The sequence below is a fragment of the Scleropages formosus genome, chromosome 10 (genome assembly GCF_900964775.1).
Source record: "Scleropages formosus chromosome 10, fSclFor1.1, whole genome shotgun sequence".
In the NCBI taxonomy this organism is placed as follows: domain Eukaryota; kingdom Metazoa; phylum Chordata; class Actinopteri; order Osteoglossiformes; family Osteoglossidae; genus Scleropages; species Scleropages formosus.
In genome coordinates, this window is record NC_041815.1 from 18274729 (window position 1) to 18299836 (window position 25108).

General features: G+C 41.6%; 2 protein-coding genes across 5 annotated transcripts; both read right to left on the minus strand.

Moving 5' to 3' along the window:
• Positions 1-1198: 1198 nt before the first annotated feature.
• Positions 1199-6320, minus strand: foxa3 (forkhead box A3). Of its 2 annotated transcripts, none has more exons than XM_018742659.2 (2): positions 5572-6320; positions 1199-3793 (listed from the first exon to the last, which is right to left on the minus strand). In XM_018742659.2, exon 2 carries the CDS (start codon positions 3791-3793, stop codon positions 2552-2554), a length of 1242 nt encoding a protein of 413 aa, XP_018598175.1. In that variant the 5' UTR covers positions 5572-6320; the 3' UTR covers positions 1199-2551. The 2 variants fall into 2 exon arrangements, with proteins under 2 accessions (XP_018598175.1, XP_018598174.1); XM_018742658.2 differs by having other exon boundaries at positions 5181-6320.
• A 2458-nt stretch (positions 6321-8778) lies between these two features.
• irf2bp1 (interferon regulatory factor 2 binding protein 1) lies at positions 8779-18065 on the minus strand. Of its 3 annotated transcripts, XR_001965681.2 has the most exons (3): positions 15881-18065; positions 15229-15382; positions 8779-8865 (listed from the first exon to the last, which is right to left on the minus strand). XR_001965681.2 is itself a non-coding variant. In XM_018742610.2 (2 exons), the coding sequence occupies exon 1, from the start codon at positions 17783-17785 to the stop codon at positions 15890-15892; it is 1896 nt and encodes a 631-aa protein (XP_018598126.1). In that variant the 5' UTR covers positions 17786-18065; the 3' UTR covers positions 14358-15378; positions 15881-15889. The 3 variants fall into 3 exon arrangements, 2 of the variants coding, with proteins under 2 accessions (XP_018598126.1, XP_018598125.1); XM_018742610.2 differs by lacking the exon at positions 8779-8865 and having other exon boundaries at positions 14358-15378; XM_018742609.2 differs by lacking the exon at positions 8779-8865 and having other exon boundaries at positions 14358-15382.
• Positions 18066-25108: the final 7043 nt, after the last annotated feature.

Sequence of the window (25108 nt, forward strand, 5' to 3'; positions counted from 1 at the left end):
CTATTGTGTGTGGGTCACAGTTAGATATTTGGAGCCCAGATCTCAGAATAGACACTTTTTCAGTTCCTTATGGTATTAACCTGAGGTGTGAACAAGTCTTTCCCATTGACATGTAAGAACACATAAAACATTTTTCCCTTTCATATTCGGAAAATCTAAAACAGTGTTGTGAAAGGGGAACAAATCGCTGACAAAAATGTGTTTCAGGATCTTTCCGGGCAGTACATCCTGGATATTTTTCCTGGATGAAACCAAGTAAATATCTATGATATTTTTATTTTGAAATTGCTCCAAGAGACAAAATTTAGTTGAAACCTCCAGCAGTGTACTGTATGTGTGCAGCGGGTCATATTTCATATTTTGTTCAACTGACATTCGCCAAAAGGTTGTCATATTTAAAGCACCTTTGCCTTATCCCAACAAATGAGCTCTAGTTTAATTGCTTAACTGGTTTCAAGGTTACACTCACATCCTGAAGTCATATGCTTATTAATATTTGTACTAGTATTCTATAATTTAAATTAACTCTATGTTTTCAACTAATTCAATACTTGTGGGTCAATTATATGGTCAAATTGGCCCTTGGTCTTGATATGCCCAGTTGATTTTCTTTTGAAGTTGGGCAGGGAAAAGGAAATGATTTAGAACCTATTGTATGGTTGCACACTAGAGGTCATGTAAGTAATGGCTCTCTACAATATTGCCCAGGGGAAGTCTTTGAAATTCTTTTCATAAATGTGGTTTTGAAATCATAGAGATTTTAAAGATCCTAATCTGTATAGTTTGTGTGGTATTTATGTGCTCAGAATAGGTGGGAAATGTAAAATTTCTTTCTACTGCTTTTGTAAGCATGTCAGTAATCATACACCAATCATATTTGCGACAGAAGTACAAGCAAAGCTGATCGCTTCACATGTCCATGTCCAGACACTTGGTCTGGCTGCGCTAAGGCGGAAACTGTCACAACAGGAGCTCACCTCCAGACAAAGTGTATTATAAGGTGCGAAGGCAACCAAGCCACTAGATGCCCTAATGTGTAGCCTAACGGGGGGCCGATGGAAGATTGAAATGTGAGGGTTGTATGCCAGGAAACTTTTGCAGCAAATAAGTGTTGCTCTCCAATGGGAGGCTCACTGACAGCTTTATAAATAATCTAATCTGTCTAAAAATCTAATACAGCAAACAGTGATTTTTCCATAGTCTTGGATTTTTAATAAGAAAAAACATATAAAGCAAAACAATGATGACAACATAAAAATAGTCTAGAAATACAGACACATTAAGTTCCATGTTTTAAAAGCAACATATTTTAAATAAACATTTATTTTCTTTAAAAACTACCAACAACATTGACCTGAAAGTGTAGTTTATTTTTTTATTATTTGTTTAAATGTATTCCTTATTAATTGTCTGCTTTTGTTGGCCAAAAATTACTAAACATCTGGTAGCTCAATGACAGATTTTGAGGAGGCTACAGAAACTGAATGAAGCGTAGTTTTTGCTCTGCCAAAAAGAAACACGTATTGTTGCAAAGCACTTTCATGACTGTTCCTGCCAAATCAGAGCACTAGTGCTAATTATTTTCATTGTTCTGCTAGTCTCAGTATTGTTATACGAGTCGTATAACAGATGTTTTTTTCCAGTTATCAAATTATGCAACAAAAAACAAAATATGCCTTCCGCGGCACATTGTTACACAGGTTTCCAATAGACTACACACAGACTTTTCCGGTCCTTTTTAATTCTGCCTTTGTAAAAATGAAATATTGACGACAATAAACTTACTGCTTCACTTGAAATAAAGAGGAATAAATGTAAAGAAAAAACATGTTGGTCACGTTCTTATAAATGTTTTCATCTTAGTTGCAACAAATACAATTATAGGTATACATTGAAAACATGCACTTTAAAACTGCACTGTAGCATTATGATGTAACACGCAATAAAGAATTCCCTGTTTTTCAGCAACAACTATAAAAGCAGTAACCTGAACCTCATGATTTTTCCTCTGCCTCTAATCTGCTTATACTCCTTTTCACATTTTAACTGTACAACACAACTCTGTACAACATATATTAATTTCCCTTTATAAATAAATGCACCTCTTTAATTCCATTAAAAATATCTTACAGTTTTTGTACATTTGCCTGAGAAGAGCTGTTTGTGTTCTTTGATCTTCCCTCCTACATCACTCACACCATTCAATAAAATAAGTCCCAGTTAACAGTCCAGTAACAGAACCGCACATTTATTGAGATACACTTAGACGAGGTCTATAAAATTTACTGAAGTCCTTTGAACTTCTTTAGACTTTGTATTTGGAGGTCTAGGTGCATATCGGCTCATTCTGTACCCTTTAATTTTAACCTGGATTATTAACTTTTCTGAAGAGAGGTCCCCGTCCCGTTTGTTTGGCACCATCAAGTTAATTCATGGTAACCAGTAGCTTTTCTGATCTGACTTAGAACTGTTCCTTTGGTATTCTTTGCATTCTGATTCCATCGAAGGTGCTTGACAGTGTCACCAGACCTTCATTAAATCGGTAAGCTTATTAGGAAGCATTTAAAACTGACCTGCTATACAAAGTTTGGTAGTAAGCCCCAGAGTCAATGGCTGAGGGCCCAGCGCCATCGTAGATCTGCTTGGTGGCCACTGGTGAGGATGTGGAATAGCCACTGTAAGCCATCATTTGGTCCTGATAGGACTTGAGGTCCATCTTTTGCTCATTGGACATCAGATTGGTAATGGAAAAGGGGTGATTAAAGTTGTAGTGTGGGTCCATGGACTTAAGGGGGTCATTTTGAAGATCCATATGTTGCATAACACTGGGAAGGAGATGAGTGCCTCCAGCATTCTGGGAGTGAAGGTGGGTGGTACTGGACACAGAGGTTGGGGCAGAGGAGATAGCTGGGGAGTCCTGGACATGAGGCTGAGAGCACTCCAGCTGTATCATGCCCCGCTGCTGTTGCTGCTCTTCGGTGGATGAACCTGGATGAGAGCCATTGGACTGACCTGAGTCTGCCCCCTCTGAGCCTGGGGTGGGACTATGCTCGTCCTGCAAATTCTCTTGGCGTCCCCCTTTGCTCCCCTCCTGAGACTTCCCAGAATTCTTCTTGCTAGCCTTGTCTTCAATCTTGAAACGCTTCTGACGGCGCAGGTAGCAACCGTTTTCAAACATGTTGCCAGAGTTAGGATGCAGGGCCCAGTAAGACCCCTTGCCTGGCTTGTCAGGCGAGCGGGCCACCTTTACAAAGCAGTCATTAAAAGACAGAGAGTGGCGAATAGAGTTTTGCCAACGCTGCTGATTCTCCCGGTAGTAGGGGAAAAGATCCATGATCCATTGGTATATTTCATTGAGAGTCAACATCTTGTTGTTGGACTGCTGGATGGCCATGGTGATGAGGGAGATGTATGAATATGGTGGTTTGGCATGAGTCAATGAGCGGCGGTAAGGCTTTGGCATCTCCTTAGCCCTATTTAATGAAGTCGGTGAAGGGTAGCTGAGTTGCCCCATAGGCTGGTTGATGTTCTGGTAGTGAGAGAAGGAACCAAGGCCTGGCGTTGGGGAGCCCAATTGGGTCAGGGAGCTGGGATTGAGGGACGAAGTCACCGGGGACAGGCTCATGTGGTTGTTGCTCCCACTCATGGTGGCCAGGGGGCTGCTGGTGAGACTGCCAGTAGAGAACCCCATGTTCATGGCAGCTGTAGAACCAGCAGGGTTCAGGTTAATGTAGCTGTTGATTGTGTTCATTGTGCCCAGACTGGAATTCATTGTGCTAGGTGAAGGGTACATCTGGAAGGGAAAGAATAACTTCAATATTAACTTCAGTTCAGCAGTTCCTTAATTTCAAATATTGCTTGCATTCTGATTTCATATGAACTATCTGGTAAATTCAGACATATTTGTAATATTTGGTTTTCACTGTCCGTCCGTCCAAACCACTCACCCCATACAGGGCACGGGGAACCGGAGCCTAACCCGGCACACAGGGCATAAGGCCGGAGGGGGAGGGGACACACCCAGGACGGGACGCCAGTCCGTCGCAAGGCACCCCAAGCAAGACTCGAACCCCTAACCCACCAAAGAGCAGGACAAGGACCAACCCACCGCACCCCCTTGGTTTTCACTGTAACTCTATAATTTCATTCAGTCATATTACGGAGCCCAGATGTAAACGGGGGACTACTCATTTAAAAAAAAAAAAAAATCAAAGTAAGCAGGTATAAGTTAAATTACATTTATATCAGTTTAATGTTTTATGCCTATCAAGAGAAGAGATTCATAGGCTGACCAGTCAGAATGAACTCATTCATAACTTTTCCGCCAAAAACAAGGGAACCAGTGAAGGCTACAAGAGGCAGGGGATTTACTAATTCCTTATTTACATAACTCAAAAATAATCGTCCTCAAAGAAAACTCAATTAATGAGTTTGTCTGGCACTGCGACTGACTGCTGGTCCTTCAGAAGTCTTAAAACAGCGTTTCAAGGATGATAATACGTACCGTTTAACAAATACATGATCTTGTAATTTAGAAATGGGCTTTAAAATGTTCTCCAGTTAACATTTGACTGTAGAAAGAAGACTGCGATGAAAAAGGTGTGCGCACATGAATCCGTGGCTTCTCGTGAATATTATTACTCCACACCCCAGCCGTCCCAACAAATTTCTTAGGTAACTGTATTTTCTAAAAATGTATATGAGCAAGTCTCCTCAAACGATAGTTTTACTATTTCGACCACAGTATTTTTAAACATTAAATTATGCTAACCAATGTATTGCCGTAGAGTGGCGAAAGTGACAGATATGTTTTCCTTTGTCAAAATTAATTAAAAACCGAGGAACGTTCATTTTAAGGTATAACTATAATAATCCTCATTACAATTAAATCTCCTGCACTTAAAAATCACAAAATTAAGGTTAAAAAGTGAACGAGATCATTTGTTTAATTTCAGGGGGAATAATAGGCTGCAAAAAATTTGGAAAGAAAGAAAAAACGTTTGCAATTTAGTCCGGCTTATACATAGGGCATTTTAACACTAGAATAAATGTGCTTTTACGAAATAAAACGGATCATACTTTAGAGGAGTGTCACACTGAGCGGAGCAGAGCCGCTTTCTCCGCGAATATACAGCGGATCATTGACTGGTGTGGTCGGTATAGGAGTGAAAGTCACTCACCTCGCTGGGCTCGCTGTAGAACGCATTCCACTCTGGAACTTCATGAGACTCCATCTTCACTGAACTCAACATCCCAGTGAGAGAAATCTTTTGGGGCTCAAATCTTTTCGACAGAATCAGTCTGCAAACCTTTCAACTAGTTACTTCAGCGAAGCTTTTTCCAGCAGAAAGTTTCTGGATTCCATCAAACCCAAGTTTAAAGTAAAGCCTGTGTGGTTTTCATACGACTTTTTGAATCCCTACAATTAAAACGTTATAATAATTGGTCTTAAACACGTTTTTTTTTTTTTAATTGCGATATTTATTATTTGTTTTTCCCACCTTTAATATCTGTAAAATTCATTTGTTCGCAGGTATCGGGTAAGTATTACAGAATGATGACGGATCTTACTTTAAACGTATTTCAGATCTTCAGGCAAAGTCCCGCACGAGTTCTGCTGTTGAACCCGAGCCCCGGACGGTAAAGTACAGTACGAGTGTGACGTGGAGTCTTTAAACGCAGGTAAACGACCCGCCCCCACGACTCATTTGCATGGCAGTGAAGGAAGGGCTTCAAAGAGTCTCATTGCCCCCTGGTGTCCTCGTCCGCTTGTGTATTGGCACGGGGCAAAACCCCTTTATTTCTCTCCTTCATTTCACCTGGCTTTCACACAGGTGCTCACCGAAGACGCAGTTAAAAAAAAGGGGAGAATTAACAAGTGAAAGCCAATAAAATAAATTCCGGATCTGCAACTCTTCAGATTTTCTAATAAAATCTACATTTGTTTTGGGCGGAATAAATTATTTCTGTGTGCAGTGCTCCCAGATGTGCGCGCAATAAATTATGGCATTTGAGTGTATTTTGTTCTGTTTCTGTTATTTCTCTTCAAATGAATTTTTGATATTTTTGCACATTTTTTTGTGGAACATTTCAAAATAATTACTTTTAGCGGAAGGTAGGCCTATACATAGAACAACATTACAGTGGCGTTGAGTTATTGCCTTTGTATTTTGAAGATCCCGGGATCGAATCCCACTCTTCGTGCAATAAGCCTGATGAAGGTACTCGAACTGACACAGTAAGAACACCTTGGCGTCCGAACCCTTCATTTACATTATAGCTGACCCTTAGCAAAAGCGCCAAATGAAAAACTGTAGTTTGGTATTTCTTCAGTATGGAAACGATTAGGATTTCACGAGATGTGATCAGGTTTAACAATTCCAGCACATTCAAAGAGATCAAATGAAAAGTGGGGTTATGAACAATTCAGAGAATAAACATGTTAGTGGCTGAGTACATCAGTGGGTTGTCTGATAGAACCATATTGAAGTACCCTTTAACGTAGGTGCTAATTGCCCCTGGCTATCACTTTACAGCAATGCCACACTGCTGTGGCAGTAAGTGACACAATTTGGTTTGCCACAGCACATCTTTGATTTACATAAAGCCGCAGCGTCAGTGTTATTCACAGATCCATTTTGAAATGAATGGTTGAATTGCACCTTAATGCAATATCGTGCTCCCAAGGCAGTAAATTAATTGCGTTGTAGATTGACAATGTATGTTTCAATCTTAGTTTCGCACACTTCAGAATAACGCAATATACTCAAAACGTTTAAATTTTCCCTAAAAAACACCCTGCATCGCACAGGACCCATGATAAATATGTGTTTCGATTTATTCCTTTCAATAACAAGTAAGAGAATCACATTTTTATTGTTCGTAATGCAAAGTATATTTTAAAATAGATTCGTGACTAAAATCAACGTGTGCATAATTAATAGATACAAACAGCGTAATTTTTCGAAGCAATCGATGAAAATATAATATAAAAATAAAAGAATATATCATGCACTTTGTCTATTCAGTCAGGTGTAAGTGCTATTCAGGTTCACCCAGTGTGGGAGTGACAGAGAGAGTGTGTTCCACTGATGTATGGATGAGTGACCCAGTAAGTAGTGTATCTAGCAGTGTAAGTCACCACGGTGAATAAGGTGTGTGGGCTGATATCACTGGAAGTCGTTTTGGAGAAAATGTAAATATAAATGACGCACCCAAAACCGCCAGAACGACATCCCCTTCGAATTGTTTTTTTTTTTTTCTTAAATCCAAGTTGATACTGAATGTTTTACACCTTCAGTCAAAAATCTCTTTCATACAATATTGTTTAATAGCCTAATTAGATATTACATAATGTTCAATAAATAAGGTTGGCTCGTCTTCACCGTGGAGGACCGTATGGATTTGTAAAGTGCTTTTTTATCTCAGAATACACATCTGATGGTCGAGCGCAGACAGGAAAATTTGAATATCAATACATTGCTAATTACTATTGAATACAGAAGTAATTGGCAAAGCTGCAGGTGGTCAGCGGGGTCAGATGGGAACACCCTTGCCTGGCTTGGAATGGACGCTTGCTGGAGCACAGCCATTGATACAGCGCGCTCCTCTTCACAAAAACCAAAGTATACTCAGCTACTTAAATGAGGAGAAAAGTGTTTAATCCAACACTTATACAATAATAATAATAATGCTATAGCTCGTAACAGGGCAATAATCCCGACAGTTTGTGACGACCAGTTATGATACAGTGTTAAGAGTTTGTCCCCCCGACACCGCCTGCTTCCCAAGCGCCACCGTGGTCGTGGTTTAACAGCATGGCCGCTGGACGCATGTGATGTGTGCGAACGCGAATGCAGTGTACAATGTGGATGCAGTTATTACATTTTGCATGTTTACCTCTGAAGACAAGGTTTTTTTTTTTTTTTTAATGAGATAGTCGCTATGCGCTACCATACAGCACGATAGGATATATTTTGAGACAGCATATATACGTTCGCAGGAGTCTTCGAGAATGGTTGTGTATAACAATAGACAAAAGTTATATTGTATGTTGGGGCGTTATAATGCTAATAGACCCATGAGATTCCCTTTTTACCCTGTAACTGTTTAATCTTGCTCTAATAGAGGAAAAAGGGGGCGAGCTGGTGGCGGTCTCTAGCCTGCACGTGCGGCGCCGCAGCGCTCTTTTGGCGCCTCTTTTCGGCGCCTTTAGGGTCACTTCCTCGTTAATCCTCTGCCATTTTAATTCCGCACGGCGGCCCTCACACAGGAACATCCTCCCGCAGGTTCCCCTGCTGCAGCCTCTATGCAGCGCAGCTCGTTCATTAACACCTCAATAATTAGACGACAAAGGATTTAATGAGCTGACACAAATAAAGAGGAAGCCAGAGATTTGAATTTGTTATAAACCTTGATTAACGCAAGAAAAGGGACTTCCAGGCCTCTCGCCTTGTCCACAGAGCTACGGCAACTTTGGTTCATTCGGCACACTCTACATGCGCGACATTTTTATTTCTGATGTGTGGCCTTACGTTGTAATTTCTTTAAAACATCACCTACAGCAGTGTTTAGTGTTACCGCCCGGTTTCATATTTACCTATAAATAAGCAAAATTATCCTGTCATTATCACATAGGCCTACAGTAGTTTCTTAATACGTATTAAGGGCAGCGAATTAAAAATAGCAGGAATAATAAGCAGTATAGGCTTTAGCTAAGTAAAAGTTGACTTCTGTATGTTACAGGCATGTTTCCTTTCTAAATTCGGAGTGATACTGCACCAGTCCCGTTGGGTGGAGAGCGCTGGAGAGATGCCATCAGGTGGCGGGCGGGTGGGGATCCCTGGAACGGGCTGGAGACCATCGCTGGGAAAGGAAGATCTGGGCCTCACTCACTGCTCTCTTTTCCTACCCGCTTTTAATAAACTCGTGTCCAATTCAGCACATGCATAGCAGAGTAAATGCAAATGGATGCACTCATATAATATTTCAGCTAATTGACATATGAACACATTTAAATTAGAAAAATGCACATTTGCTGACGTGTGTCTGCAGTATGTCTGATTCTTGCTCTTTTTAGTTAGCCACTGTTAATACTCATCTTAAATTGTAGCTCTAGGATGATGATTTTGCAGTGCATTGCATACATTTATTTAGCAGTCACTTCTTTCCAAAGTGACTTCCAATGAACTCTGTGTAGTGTTACCAGCCCACACACCTTATTACTGTTGTGACTTACACTGCTAGATACACTGCTTACACTGGGTCACTCATCCATACATCACTGGAACAGACTCTCTCTGTCATTCACACACTATGGGTGAACCTGAGCAGCATGCCTTTGGGAGGAAACCTACACAGATAAGGAGAGAAGATACAAACTCTACACAAACTGAGCAGGGATCGAACCCATGCCCTCTCACACCACCCATGTGCTGTGAGACAGCAGCACTGCTCACTATGCCACCGCACAGCCCATGCAATTATTATTTACAATGTAAACCACATTTAACTCGGAGGATATATTTCACTTTTACGCTACTTTTAATGGTCTTTTAATTTCATGTTGTTACATAATACATGTAAAACTTTCCGTTTCTGCAGCCTACCAATTTGGTGTATTCAAATAATTTTCCACCAAACAGCAATATAGGAGATATGTTGCATTTTTGAAGCTCTAGTGCTCGTCGAAGGTAAAGCTGCTCCAAGTCTTAACTTTTCATGTGACCCATTGCTCGAAGCAGGAGACAGACAGACAGACAGACAGACGTGGCGAGGAAAGGTTCTCCGCTCCGTGACGTCTTTCTCCAAGCGAAAGGGCGCCATCTGTCGGCCCAAATACACATGGACCTCAGAATGTCCCCAACGCTGTAAACTGAGAAAAGGTTGCCACTTAACTGTCAAAAACAAAACTGTCAATTTATAATGACACTGTTTTTAAACAGTCAACGGCTCACATACCTGACATACAGCATTTATACTGAAGTTCGTGTAATATTTGAAATGATTTAGTACGAATTTTAAACTCCTGTCCGTTTTTTGAGTGATCATTGTAACTTCACATCAGTTTAGTCTCATTTTTCATTTGTATAAAACAATAGGTTTTTTGTTACACCTGCGCTAGGGACTGATAACTGTCAAATGCACATAGGCCATAACACTGCGGTATTTTTCTATGTGCACTTTGCTAGAGGTCAGGCTCAAATCTGAGTTTCATCTGGATGCACTGGCTTCCTCCCACACTCCAAAGATGTGTTCCAGGTGGATTGATCGCTCTAGATTGCTCTTAGTATGCGAGTGTGTGCGGTTACCCTGTGATGGACTGGCATCCCATGCGGGGCGTATCCAGATTAGTACTATCGCTTTTGCTTGGAAGATAGGCTCCAAACCACAGTGACCCTGACTTGAGCAAGAAGTTACTGAGATAGTGATTTTGGAGCAAGCAGCGCTGTTCCTAGAGAAGGTTGCTTGGCCGTTCAGGATGCTGCCGAATGATGTCGTTGTTTCCGGGGGTCAACATCAGATAACCCTTGCACCTGGATCGCCTGTACGCGGGATCAGAACTGCGGCTTCCAGTGTCATCTTCCACCTGCCGTTTTGCCCCTTTCCCATCGCTGCAGGGTTTGATGATGTTGCTCATCGACGTGGGTGTGCCTTTCGAGCTTGCACAGTGGAGTTTTTAGGTGGCATGTAGTGTGCGCAGTACTGGCCCCACCCTTTATACCTGGGGTTCATCTGCTATGGCCTTGCAAGCTGGAACAGTGACAGTGAGGTGCCCGGGTCGTGTTATATCGGAGCGTCCTTCTCCTAGATGGATAGCCTGACAAAGCTAATGAGCTTCATCTGCTCAGGTTTGGAGTCAGAGTTGTCCTTCTCTTAAGCTGGCTGCCAACCTAGGTTAATGAGTCCAGCCTACCCATCCAGTTATACCGCCGGACACTCAGTTGCACCACAACGTAGCAAGCTTTGTGAAAACGGGGGATTGACGAGAAGGTGTTGCTACGGATGCAGCAGTGTAGGAGAGCTCATTTGCAGCAACCTCCTGCCTGGTGAGCCAGACAGTAGCCACGCAGCGATCACTACACCGGGAAGAAGAGGTGATGTATTGCGTGTGTACTTTCCCTAGGTGAGTGGGACGTCTGGCCCAGACCTTAACCCCCCCCCCCAAGATAGTGATAGTGAGTGAGAGAGAATACATAAACCAATAGACAGTGGATGTTACCATGTTAAGCATAGAAATTCACCTGCCAGTGCCTCCTTTCCTGTGCCTCCTTTCAGTGAAGATCTGATAAGCATCTTACAAATGCTCTAAAAGTACCCTTTCTTTTTTGCAAATCATATGAACTGACAGAAAAAAATGGTTATTTTGCTCAAGTTTGTGATTCCGCAGAAATGCACTTAGTGCAATAAGTTCATGTGTTTGAGGATCAAATTCTATACTTCAACACGGCATCTGAAAAAATTATTTGTACAGTAAACATTAAGATCAATGGTGAGTTCAACGGTGCAGCTTCATACAGTTCACATAACTCAATCTTGGCCCCAGATCTTCGCCGGTTGTTCACCTGCCACAAGAGCTGATCTCACTTGCTTCACAAGTATCTTCATTGTCTGAACTTACCCTACACTGGTGGACATAGCCTTAATAAAGGCCAACTGCATTTTGAGGGAAGCACTTTCATCTGCACCTGTTCTTGCAATGTCCTCTCCTATGCTCACTGCCCTCTTCTCTGCCAGCACCTGCTGCCCTAGGTTTTCATAAGGAATTTGTGCATGAAGGTGAAATTTCAATGGCTGCTTCTTTTATCTGGCACTGTCCCAACCAAACTAGGATTGCTTTTTCCAAACAGATAATTGAGGAACCAGATGCTTCACCATGCGTGTCTCCAGTTGTCAGCGTGAAAAAAACGCATGTGAGAATTCACTCGTGCATTGATCACAGGGAGTCGTCTCAGCTTTAATACTAACATTCTCCATATGTACAAACTTAGTGTGACTGGCAGGAGCAAAAACAAAGCTAAATTGTTTATAAAATCATGGTTGTGCATTAAGAAAATGTATTTTTAAAAAGCACACCATGTAAACAAGGTCATTTAGTACTTTTATTCAGATTTTTCTTTTTGTGTAGAATGAGGTAATATAATACAACATACAATAAACCAACAATACGTGTAATATATAAGTGAACAACTAGCAAACATATGCAATATAAAGGAAAAATTTGCAAGTATGCACGAACAGGAAATATGGCATGTTTGAGGCAAACTAAGAAATCCATGTACACAGTAGATAGTCTTATTTCCATTCAAGCCCAAAGTAGGAATAATAGAAAAAAAAAAGTATATAATCTTGAGCAAATGAGAAATAAACCAACATATCAGAATAGAAAGTAATGATATGTGTGTGCAAGAAAACTGCTAAAAATCCATACACCCAAAGAACTGTTTCATAACCCATGTGTAAATGTTCCGATAGTCAGGATCTTAAATATATCTTTAGATAGTGGAAACAAAGAAAAAGGCACTTGAAAGACTGAATTCAGTGCAATTTGCCAGTGACTATGAAAACCAGGAGGGGAAGAATGAATTCCGAAACTTCATGTGTTCCATTGTGCAGATCCACTGCACCATTGAAAATAATCTTACTTTTCCCAAAGGTATTTCAATATATTCTTGCAAAAAAACAGAGCTAAATGAAAATCATTAAGAGATGTGAGTAGAACATCATCACCAACAATCAATGAGAAAGACCTATTGCTGCTCTCAACGAAATTGCTGACACTGAACAAAGTTTTAGAAAAGTGCACTCTGACTGCTGTAAACCCTGGGAGTAATATGGATATTTTCACTCCCAGATTTTATCTGACAAGGTAGTCAAAATAACCAATCCCAACATGAGGGCACAAAACCAAGCTGCAGAAAAAACTGCAGTATGACAAGACGGATGATCTACGCTGCACCCATGGTTGGTGAGGTTAAGAATACATCATGGATGAAATTTAATTCAACTTTTACTTCTCATAGCTTTTTAACTGGGTAACTGGATGCACAGACCATCAACCAACACCCCACAAGCTCATTTGAGGAAGGAGAAAAAAAAAAAAAAAAGTAGGATGTTGCATACAGGGGGCGTAATTAAGAATCAACTGATGGCACAATCACCAAAAAGGTTTCTGGAGTCATTTTCTGACTGTCAAGCTGCAGTATGAAAGACCGAGACATTTGGCACTGGAAGTTAAAGATACAGGCATCACTAAATGTCAGCTAAAAAAAATTAACATTTAATGCAGTATATTTGAAATATATAAAGTAATTATTAGAGTCAGAATATGACGCACAACAATTTTATAGGGTTGAGACCATATTCCATCAGCTATATTAACATGTGCTGTGAGGAAAAAAATTTAAATTGACACAGATGAAACTAATAATTTTTATTTTTTTGTTTTTTTTTTTTTTAAAACTTGGACTATCTTTGATGAACTATAACAGTACAGGAAAATATACAATTTACACCAGAAAATACTAAATCACTGAAGGGCAATCCACAAGCAGTCATGGTCTCTGGAATGAACAGGATATACAACTTTACCATCAACTTCCCTTTTTTAGACTCGTCATGGCAAGATAATTCAATAATATGGGCACATTCATACAGAGTATAAAATGAAAATGCTGAAAGGGCACCTTATGTAGATGTGTCAACAAAACAAAGGTATCGGTTTCTCTTCTAACATCATTAGAAACATACTTTTTTCTAAATCCACGACAAACATGTTCTAGAAAAAATATACATTTTACATGTAGAAAGTCACTGTCTTTATACTATAGGTAAGAGCAATCACATACAAACATATCTACAGCATACTGGGCAGAAGAGCAGCGCTAGATCTCCTTAACATCTTAATAGAAAAATGTAGTACTCATTCATTCATTCTATCTTTGGTCTTAACAGAGGCACATGCACTGTCAACACAGAACCACAGTCTCACTTACAAGCTCAACTTTCCTGCACAACCATTGACTGTGCGTGCATAAATGTGTTTGTTCCCCGTGGCACATTTTACAGACAGTATATCTGAACTGCTTTACAGAAAATGTTGAAAACAACTTCTTAAGGAAAGTCACAACTCAAGAAAGACTTGAAATGTAATCCAAATCATCACTATCTTTCATCAGAACCTGAATAATTAAGAGTTTTTAGGGCTTTGAACTACCATAGTTCTTGCCTTCTTTTGGTATCAATACCTAGGTGGAAAAATACTTAAATGCATTTAAAGTTAGTATCAGAGAAAAACAGCATATTTTAGATTGTTTTCCAGCTAAAACAATAAACAAGGAAATGAAGAAAAACTGGGGGGGAAAAAAAAAGTGAATTCAGAAATTTAAATTTAAAGAAAATGGCTCGATCTTTCCAACAATTTCATTAGAAATTAACCACTTTTTGATCAAGCCAAAAATACAACTGCATAGCACAAGAGCGTTACTCTATTGACAATACACAATAAACTCTATGACTACACTTTAATTCAGGGGTGTATCAGTTTAGAAATAGATGGTAACAAGAACACATTGTGGTGCTTGGATCGTTATATCTGTGTAGTCCCTGAATGCTCTCTATGTATGTTCTAGACGAATCCTCACTAGCGCATTATTTCCCTGTTACTTTACACATATAAAAAGCCAAATACTCCAGAAATATAGAATACGGCATTACAGAGCTTGTACATATCAGCATGAAGCCATCTTTGGTTTTCTATTCACTTATTTACTCTGTGACACATAAAGCCATATGGTATCAAAACTAAAGACTGCACGTTTTATATAGTGTGTATATAATCTTGAAAGAATTCCTACATCTGTGTGCACAATATAAAATATAAAGAGATCTACATTATGCATGCTGGACAAGGGGCCTTTGCTGCAGTACTAACAGAACTAGAAGTTCCAGTCTTGTTTTCTCGGATTGTCAAAACAATGTTGGCAGTTGCTTTCATGACAGAGGAAAAACAATCCTCATGTCAAATGACATTCTTCAAGTTTGTAAACAGCAAAAAGGTAGAAAATGAAGCAGAACCATGTGTATTTGTATTGCAAATGATACTTTCTTTACTATTGTAACTTGACACTTCTGTAGACAGTACATTCATATATTTGTTAAACGTTGTAATAATCCAACCCATTCTTATTTTAAAAGTTGCTAACAAAAAGTGAGGAGACATCTTCTCACCAAGCCCCTTGACAGCATCACCTTGCAGTGGGTAGGGAAATGGGAACATGCCTCCAACACTCCTGGTCTGGGGGGGAGTTGGGGCGGGGGAAATCGCAGGGAGAATGGTTCTCTCCAGCCTCTTCTTGATGGCACTTGTACAAGCCTTAACTATCTAAGAAAAAGGAATGGCTGGTAAATGGCTAAAGGAAAAGGAGATTAACTTAAAGGAGCTCATTCAATGTCACTTTATGCTGTGCTGTTGAGAGAACAAGTCATCTTCTAAATACCTTTGACAAAGTCTGGCGACACTTTTTCCCCAGTACATTTTCATGTACTTGAAAACAAAATGTTGATATATCAACATATAGACTAACAAATTAATGCCAGATTAAGCACAGAACACTGTTTAGGAAAAAGAATCAACTACTGAAATATGCCCTCAAATGAGTGTCACAAAATCCAAAGAGAAAATTTCTGGAATATAAATATCTAGGATAGATCTCTACGATTTAAAAAAAAAAAAAAAAATCCACACCGTTAGCTGAACAACTACTGAGATTCATTTCCTTGGAAATAGTATTGCTGAAATTAGAACAGTGACTCAAAAAGTAATACAGATTTTCTACATTAAATGTTTTCAAATCTTGTCGAAGTCAGCTGTTTGTCTTACCCATTGCAATCAGGGGTCACGCTCCTTCTTCACCTTCACATCCCCAGCCAGGATGGTAGCGATCTCACCCTGCATGAAGGCCCAGGGCACATTGGATCCCACGAGGGGGCACTTCTCTCCACTAGGGCAGTAAACCTCACTGCCAGCACTCTGCCCTCGGATGAAATTACGCGTACAGGGGAAGCAGAACTTGTGGCTGGGCACAGATGGACACTGGACAAAATGCGTGTCCTCCAGGCGCTCGTGGCAGATGGTGCAACACAGTGGGGTGCTGGCAACAGCTGCTGCAGGCTCCCCCCCAGGAGCAGCACCATGGTCACCAGCAGGGGCAAGTGGGAGGGCTGCACCACTACTGCTGGCACATGACGAACTTCCACTGCTGTGGGGCTCTCCATTGCGAGAGGCAAGTCGGCGCTGCTGGCCAGCCGACGTGGCTGCAGACGGACTGCCGCTATTCTGGCGTGCCCCCATGGAGTGGGCCAGACTGCTGCTGCTGCTGCTTGGTGTAGCATCTTTAGGCGATTGCCCAGCACTGCCAAGGTTATCAGCTACGCTCATTAGTGCTGATATTGGAGACGGGTCGCTGTGCGCACCTGACCCCTCTGGCATGGATGGAGCCTGGCCAACGGCAGACATGGGGATGCCAGGCAAATGGGCAGTCATACCCGCATACAGTCCCCCGACTGAAGTCCCAGGGTGCCATTGCTGCCGCAGCTGCTCCTCAGTCAACACCTTGTCCCCTCCAATCTCAGGTTCAGGGGATGCCTTTCGACGGCGCACACGAGACTGGGCCGAGCGACCCATATTGCACAAGGCAGTGGGTAGCATAGAACAGTTGGCATCCAGGTAGGGCTGAGGGAGTACCTCAGGCCCTGGGACCTCCTTGAAAGCTCGCACACCATCAGGAAGCAGCTCAGAGAGAAGGCGCCAGTCTCCGGTGCCATGCCGTTTCTCATACTCCACATACTTAAACCCCGAGCTGATTACTTTGTTGCCTGTGTCCTTCTGGCTATCATGGAACATCTGCTTTACGAGGCTGACCAAGCTGGAGAAAACATTGCCAGAGCCACAGGGGTACTCAACAAACACCTTAAGTTCAAACTCCAGACCCAGCTTTGCATCAAACGCAAAGATGCGGCCCACTAGGCTGTGATCCTTCTTAAAGCGCACGTTGAAGGGGGTGCAGTTGGAGAGAGTTTGCAGGATATCCCGTACGGTCTTGGGCCGACTGGCCCAGTCATCCGCGCGGTTTCGGACACTCTCCGAAAGCTCTGCCAGGGCTTCGGCATTCCTTTGCTTCTCTTTCAGCTCTTTCTCAAAATCAGGACTAATAAAGGAGGCCATGCCCATCCCCATGCCCATCACCTGCCGCTTGCTGATCTCGTTGAGAATCGGGGAGGAGATAGTGAGGGTCCCACCAGATCTGGAGTTGAGGCCTGGCACGGCTGCCAACAAGCCATGTGGGGTCCCCACCAAGCTCTGGGCCATCAGGTTCGGGGGCACAGTGCCCACCATGGCCCTTCTGGCATTAGGGCTCTGCCTGCTTACTTCCGGAGGACCGCCGTCTTCGGGCCTAGGGAGCCCGTTAGGAAGACGTGTCGGCACCCCATAGTCCCCCCGTCCACGGTCAAAACGCTCTGCCGACTGTCTCCCGCCCTCCATCGGCCCATCCTTGCCGTGTTTACCTGGCTGGGGGCCAGGAGACCTGCCGTCCTGCATTACATGTGTTCTCTTGAGTTGCCGGGCAGTTTCAATGAGGAACTCAATCCTGTCTGCCCCCTCGTAGTTCACACATCCTCGACATACAGCCTCGCTGAAGTCCCAGATCATCGCCCAGGGCATTTTGGGGAGGTCACAGAGGTAACACCACTGCCGCCTGGAAGATGCCTGTGAAGCAGAGGACATTTTCTCAGGCCCTCTTTTCCTTTTTCTTAACCTCCTGTTTTCCGGGTTACCTATTCCGCTTCGTCTCTGCTACTTTCGTTACGCTGAACGCTTCTGTATACTTTTTTCCAAACGAAGTACTCGCAGTCTTTTAGAGGAATATGTTATTCGTAAAAGTTTTGTCTTCCCTGCGGTCGTTCGCGCCTCCGGCTGAGTGGAAGTGCTTCTCCTGGAAGACGCTGGAAACTTACACAACGCAGCTGCGTTGCATTCTGGGATATGTAGTCTTAACGACAACACACTGTGTAACAAGAAAAAGTAGGTGTTTAGGCCTGTCGTTTATGAAATAAAGCTTAATGCACACGTAATAAAGTGTCAGAGAAAATTTTCATAAACGATGGTCGCGCAGAGCTTACGTACCACTCAAAAATCTGGTCAGATCTTGGTTGCAGCGCATTTCCGTCCGAAAATTTTACTCTCTAACATTTTCATTTAATTTCGTTTTACTTTCATCTGTCAGTTTTTCCGTTTCGTGTAATATGAAAAACTGATCGGGGTAACAAAAAAAAACATTGATCGTACAACACAAAATGTAAAATGGATGCTTCATGTTTGAAATAATAGTTGCTATTTATATTTAAATATTAGCTATACATACCGAAATATTATTGACTCATCTGTTTTACATGTTTTTTTCTAGTTTCAGAGTCTTCGGAAATGTATATAAAGTAATATAAATAAAACGAGGGGGGGAAAAAAACCCAAAATTTTAAATTCCTGAGCCGTTTGCTAAAAGATATGACATCAAATCCCATAAGGCTGCGCGAAAATACGTTTTGACGTCACTTTTTCCTCCGCATAAGTTTTCGATTGCGCAAATGCGAAGATACATTCCTCGCACGTCTGGACTGTGCGCAAATATGCAGCTCGTGGCCTGGACTGCAGCCAAGGCGGCCGTTTTCCGCTTATTTCTTAAACTGAGGGTACTTCCGGTACAAACAGTGCGGATTTCAGTCTGCCTTTTTCGATTGCTGTTGAACTTAAAGCGATTTGTATTTCTCTGTTGTGATGAAACACAATGAATTGATTTTTTTTTTTTTTTTAAATTTAGGTGTTCAAATGTCTCTGCTCTTACACATTCACGTGTTTCTTTTCGTTCAATATAATAAAAGCAGTTGATCAAGGTTTCCAAACGTTATATTGATCACGAAATTAAGTAACTCCTTTTCTACTTACGCTCCCTTTGTAACGTGCGGAAAACGAATCTTATTTGTTGAAAACCACGTGACGCTGCATTGGAAAAGAGCGCGTGCGAAATGAATGGACGTGAAGGGCGGCACTGAACTGAAGAAAGGGAGGGACACGTTGTTTTCTCATTATTGCTTACTGAACTACCAGTGTTCTCACAAGATATAATAAAGCAGGCTGGAATTTCCTTAAATTGAAAGAGTTCAGCATTCGAAACAATCAGTTAACGTGATCGAAATTAGATATAAACTAGTATCTGAACTTGTGAACTGCTTGAAGTGAAGGTATGATAGATACAGAGCCAGTAAAATGGCAACGGTCATCATCAAATATGTTTACATTCAGCTGACAGTTTTCTCCAAAGTAGCTTACACTTTTAAGATGCATACAGTTATTTCCCTGTTTATACAGCCGGATAACTTTTACTGGGATTATTCAGGGTAAGTACCTTGCTCAAAGGTACTACAGCTAGGGGGGGGATCCGAACCTCCAACCTTCACATCCAAAGGCAGCAGCACTACCTGTGAATAAGTTGTTTGTATGCGTCTCCCTGCCAAAGAGCTTTCCACCGTTCTATAGTTCTCTGAAAACCTTACAGTAAAAAGTAACTGGATAAAATGTGGACCCACTATTGAATTTAAGAAAACTGTAGGCATTGTCATTTCTCTTTATCATTTCATTACTCTTTACAGAAACCTCTCAGATGGGCTTTTAATACACTTCCACGTGGTTCACCAAGAAGTGCACAGTGGTGTCCTCAAACTGCACTGACCTCCTGGACACAACAGGGGACGAGGGAGTTGGACACGCTGGCTACTGGTCGACATCCTGACAGCTGCAAATACTTATGAACCATATTTATGAACATGTTTTACCTTGAGGGTATGTTCTTCAGCTTTCAAGAGGGATTAGTGAGGGTTTATGATGCAGCATTAACCACAATTTGCCCCCTCAGTTACAGGAGGTGAACTTGGCTTGTGAGAGGTACTGGCAGGGGTATCATGTTCACCACTGTAACTCTGCAAGAAGTGCCAGGGGTATTGGAATTTCTTTTCATAGAGCACCTATAATTTGCATATAGACATATATTGGCTTAGAGATACTGTAGTATTTCCTTCTGGCTTATCTTTTCCAAGTGTGGTCTTCTTCATGTTTGCACTTGCCTTGTGTTCTCTGTCTGCAGTACATATTAGAGGATCTACAGACCAGTGATTTAAAAATAATTTCCCTCTTGCCCCATCACAAACATATTTCCAACCAAGGTCAGCGTGAGCGGCTTACCAGGCATTGGACATGGTTAGTAAATGCAGTATCCCTGCCTGGATGTACTGTAGCGCTATCAGGACTCCATGAGGGAGTTGACAATTCCATTCCTACCTTTAGTGCCCATCTATTCTTTGCTTGTCATTCCTGTCACCATTTTTTACACTGAGCTCTCCTCCCATGCTGACAAATAATTTGCCCTATTATTTAAATCTTTTTGATGTTTGCACCTCTTTCTCATTCTAGGCTGCTCAGTGGGCTGAATGTGAATCTCTGCTGTCTATGTGGCCTGTTTCCAGCAGCACTTAGTTTCACCACACTTCACAAGTCACATGGCAGTCAAAAGTAACCATGATAAAATGCACTGGTGACATAAAGTGTGTCTGCAAAAAGACAAAATATCAGCTGTGTTATTAGATTGTCAGTTGGAGTTGTCATGTAGTAGTAGCTCCACTGACAGCAACACTACCGAGAAACTTTAAGAATGAGAGATTTTCCAAATGTAGGGTGTATTGTGTTATATAAAAAATTAAACAAAATGTGATAAATTTATTAAGAGAAGAAAAATTTAACAGACCAGCATTTGGTGATTGGTAAAAGGTCATAGTTAATGTTTGCCAGTGTTCTATGAAGATATAAATTATTAAACAACATTATAACAATGAGTTGGTGCCTCATTCAGAATGTGCCCTCCCTATGACTCCAAAACAGGCTCCAAACCAGTGCAACTCTGCGTCAGTTATCAAAAACGAATCAATTAATTATTAACTTTATTTGGAAAAAAATACATGTTTGTGGTCACTAACCAATTATAGCGAGCAAACGCTTTCACAAAAATTACCTCTTGCACAAGAGAGTTCTTCCATTTCCTGCCACTTCTATTTTTTCCTTGGAGGTATCCTCACTGATGAAGTCATTGTCCATTTGTGATTTAAGTTATTTCTTAGTTACCTCTGTATACAAATACATTATAGCATGTATTTGTGTAATTATTTAGTAGTTCAAGTAGTTCAACACTGAAACTGAAAAGCTTTCCTACTGTAAAACTATTGCGACTGCACTGCTCAGAGTAGAAGGGACAGCATTCACTTGCTGTCATTAAATTCTGTACCCACTCAGTCTGTGTGGAGTTTGCATGTTTTCCCCATGTCTGCATGGGTTTCCTCCGGGTGCTCTGGTTTCCTCCCACAGTCCCAGTCCAAAGACATGCTGTTCAGGTTCCCCCATAGTGTGTGAGTGACAGAGAGAGTGTGTCTCACTGATGTATGGATGCGTGACCCATTGTAAGTAGTGTACCTGGCAGTGTAAGTCACCTTGGTGAATAAGGTGTGTGGGCTGATAACACTACATAGAGCTCATTGGAAGTCGCTTAGGAGAAAAGTGCCTGCTAAATTAGTAAATGTAAACTGGTCAAGAACTCTTAAAATTTAGAATGATTCAGTTGTGAGAAATACTGTCAAGTACTTAATGCTGGTTAGATGTGTGTTTTATGCAGTCATTTAACATTAAACTTGAATGGCAACATTCAATAAAGGAGACTAATAGGACCTGAATTGTCCAGGAATGGACATTTTTTAGCAAATTATAATCATGTTACCCAGCTTCTTTTAAGTACAAACATATGTTTTATTTATCATGTATTCTTGCCTGCTCTTATTTTATTAGCTTAAGCGTGTCATAGGTAGAACATAACACAATGAAACCGTGGGTTTACACACTAAAATACACAAGTGCAGCCGACCACATTCCATGAATTATGCAAGAAATGAAACATTTCTTATTCCTTTTGAACATCTTCAATGTTGCGATACGGACTGTAGCCACTAGATGGCGACATTACCCCGCATCCACTGTGCCCTCGATTCCAGTCACTGGTGTCCACTGCGGCAGTAACTGAGTCTGGAGCTAAGTGGGCTGCACCAGTTCTTGCGTCACAGTAATATTTGATTGCACGATGGAATTTATTGTACTTTTGTGATATAAACCAAAATTCTTATGGTTAAGGGACTTGGTTTCTAAAGAGCTGTGCATTTAGATCCCAGCCTATATTCCCTTCTCATAATGAGTCGCCTGTCATGTCCTGTCTGGGCTATTTAACCACAGCTTTATATTTGGAGATACATGTACAGATTTTGCCGGACAATACAATGCATTGATATTTCTTCAGAAAGATAGATTGACGCCAGTGTTTGAGTTTGACTCCTCTTGTGAGCACGGTTTTGCAGGCCTAATTGGCATCTCAGCTCAGGTTACCGTGGTATAGAGGAATATGGTTTGCAACAGGTAAATCCTGCCCTTTGTGAACTCAACACTCCGCACTGAGCTTCTACGAGGACCTGAGGAGCAAGAAAGCTTGAACGTGCCTTGTGGTCGTACCCGGTTCGATTTTCTGCGCGCTGGCAGCCGGAGCAGCTCAGGCAGCAGGGGTGTCTGTGCGGACAGATGGAGCTCGAATATGTCACACATTTTTGGCAGCACTAAGTTCTATATAAGCACAGTAAACACATTTGTCCCATCCAAATTTCCTCCGAAGCAACCTTACTACACTGCCACAACTACTTCTAATAAAACAGGACTAAGAATAAGTCTATTTTTAAAGGAAATCCTACTTATCAACCACTAAATGTTTTTTTATTCCTCAGACAAATGTCATTTTGTACATGACAGATTGTTGATGTTCCATGCTGTCTTAAAACCTTCTACAGAAAAGTCAGCTTGAGTAAAACATATTAATTACATTGTTATGTCATACTGAGAGCATAAATTTGCATGACGGCTGTAACCCAAAGACTGTTCTGCACTCAGAGTCTGCCCTGCTGTTTTACCCCTTAGCAAGGTACTGAACCTGAACTGATCCTGCAAAATATCTGTTTAGAGATAAGCTGCGTTCCATGAAAGCCAAGCAACGGGTAGCGAGCGACATTATATGTCCGTCTTTTGACTCGCTTCATTCATTGTTCTGCTGTACTTAAATGAACACTCATCTGGAATCCACGAGAGGGTTATATGTATTATTTCTGTGCTGTTATCTTTTCCGTACCGTGGAAATAAATAAATAAACGAACGAATCCTTAAACATTTATTTTGAATACAAAGACATGCAGAACCTCATATTCATTAACATGTAACTGAAACTACTCGTCGTGTCCAGCTTTATTCAACACTTGCCCCAGCAATGCACTGAGTAATTTGAAGTCTCTATGTGCTCTTGAATGCGGTGGGCTCAGCGCACCAGATGTTGGGCAATGCGTGCAGCTTCTCCTGTTGTGTTTATGGCTTGAACAATGGCCCTTTGAACAACAGTGCAGCGGGCAGATGGGGACTCTCCTCTTATTAATGTCGGCGAGTGATGTGAAGTCACCCGCGACCGGGAATCACCCAGGCTCTTTATCCCTTTCACTCATACAGCAGAGAAGACACACTTGGGTACAACATAAACACCTCATTTGGCAGGAATGATATTTGAATCACTGCAAGCCGTCTGCAATTACTAGATGATTACTCGTGTGTTTCTTGGTTCGGAAATATTATATCGGCTATTGCAAAATATTCTTTCAGATATCTTCAGTATTTCATGCCCATGCTGCCCCTCCCCCAGCGTCCCACCGCGCAGCAGGGATGCAGTAATGAGAAGACAAAGGCTGTTGTTTCCTGGGGACACATACACTGGGCCCGTCCAGCGTTACAACTGCAGCTACCCAGTACATCCGCCGAGACACTTTCCTCCAGCGGACTTGGCCAACACCATCCACAGTTGGAATGGCGCACCGCTGCAGGATAGTTACACTTTGCACCACCGCTACCATGGCAACGAGTCATTCACATCACGTTGACTGTAGGAGCAGCATGACCGACCCCTCACCCCATTCACACACACACACACACACACACACAAATACACTTCTTTCCCATTGTTTGTAATTGTCTTTTGTTAAAGTCTCCAGTGGCTCTAAAGGGAGAAACATTGTTTTTACTAGACTTATGCAATTTGTTCAGGGTTTCCACATTTGGGTTTTCAAGAAACACTGGGAATCCACTGCTCTGTAGATGCTTAAAATAATGTTCAATGTTGAGCGTTCATTACACAATTGTCTCGCCTAATTAAAGCTACTTTCGGTTTCCATGGCAATTAAAATCCTCTGTTAACTGATGACAAGTGAGAAGCAGGCAGCACAGTGGTTAGGACTGTCACCAATCAAACCTGCTGTAGTGCCCATGATCAAGGTACCTCCCCTGAACTGATACAGTAAAAATAACCCTGCTGTATAGATAGGTGAACGACTGTATGTAGCTCTTTGCTGTTGAAAACTAACATTGCAAATTGCCTTGGACAAAGGCATCAGCTAAATAAAGGATAATAATGAACAACATACTCAATTAAGTAAATGGCACTGGTCTGATATTTCTCGTGTTTTTATTTTCCCCAGTGTATAGTAAGATTTCACATTACAAAAATGTTGCAGAACGTAGAATTGCTGCTGGGGAGCAGGCCAACAAAATGTCACCTTGACGAGAACCGGAGGAGCAGGAGGGGCTCATGCAGAAAGTGCCTTGGAGCAGGCAGCTAAGATAGGACTCGTGCTTGTCAGTGTACGGGAGATCCTTGCTACTGGTCTCTTTCACACTCCACATGGCCAGGCGGCAGGTACTCGAACACTGTACAGGTACTGGAGGTGCTGACGGTGCTGGCCTGCACTTCCCAAATCCTGTATCAGCATGCTCTCAATGCATCACAGCGAAATATGATTCCTCATCATCATCATCATTCATATTGTCGTTATTAATAATAATAACGATAACAACAACAGCAATAATAATCATAATCTAAAAATA

Bases quoted from the DNA above. Each gene is read 5' to 3' on its own strand.
- foxa3 (XM_018742658.2), bottom strand. From the start codon at position 5,252: ATGTTGAGTTCAGTGAAGATGGAGTCTCATGAAGTTCCAGAGTGGAAT. The intron at 3,794-5,180 runs GTGAGTGACTTT...TTTCCCTTCCAG, and splicing joins TCTACAGCGAGCCCAGCGAG to ATGTACCCTTCACCTAGCAC.
- irf2bp1 (XM_018742610.2), bottom strand. From the start codon at position 17,785: ATGTCCTCTGCTTCACAGGCATCTTCCAGGCGGCAGTGGTGTTACCTC.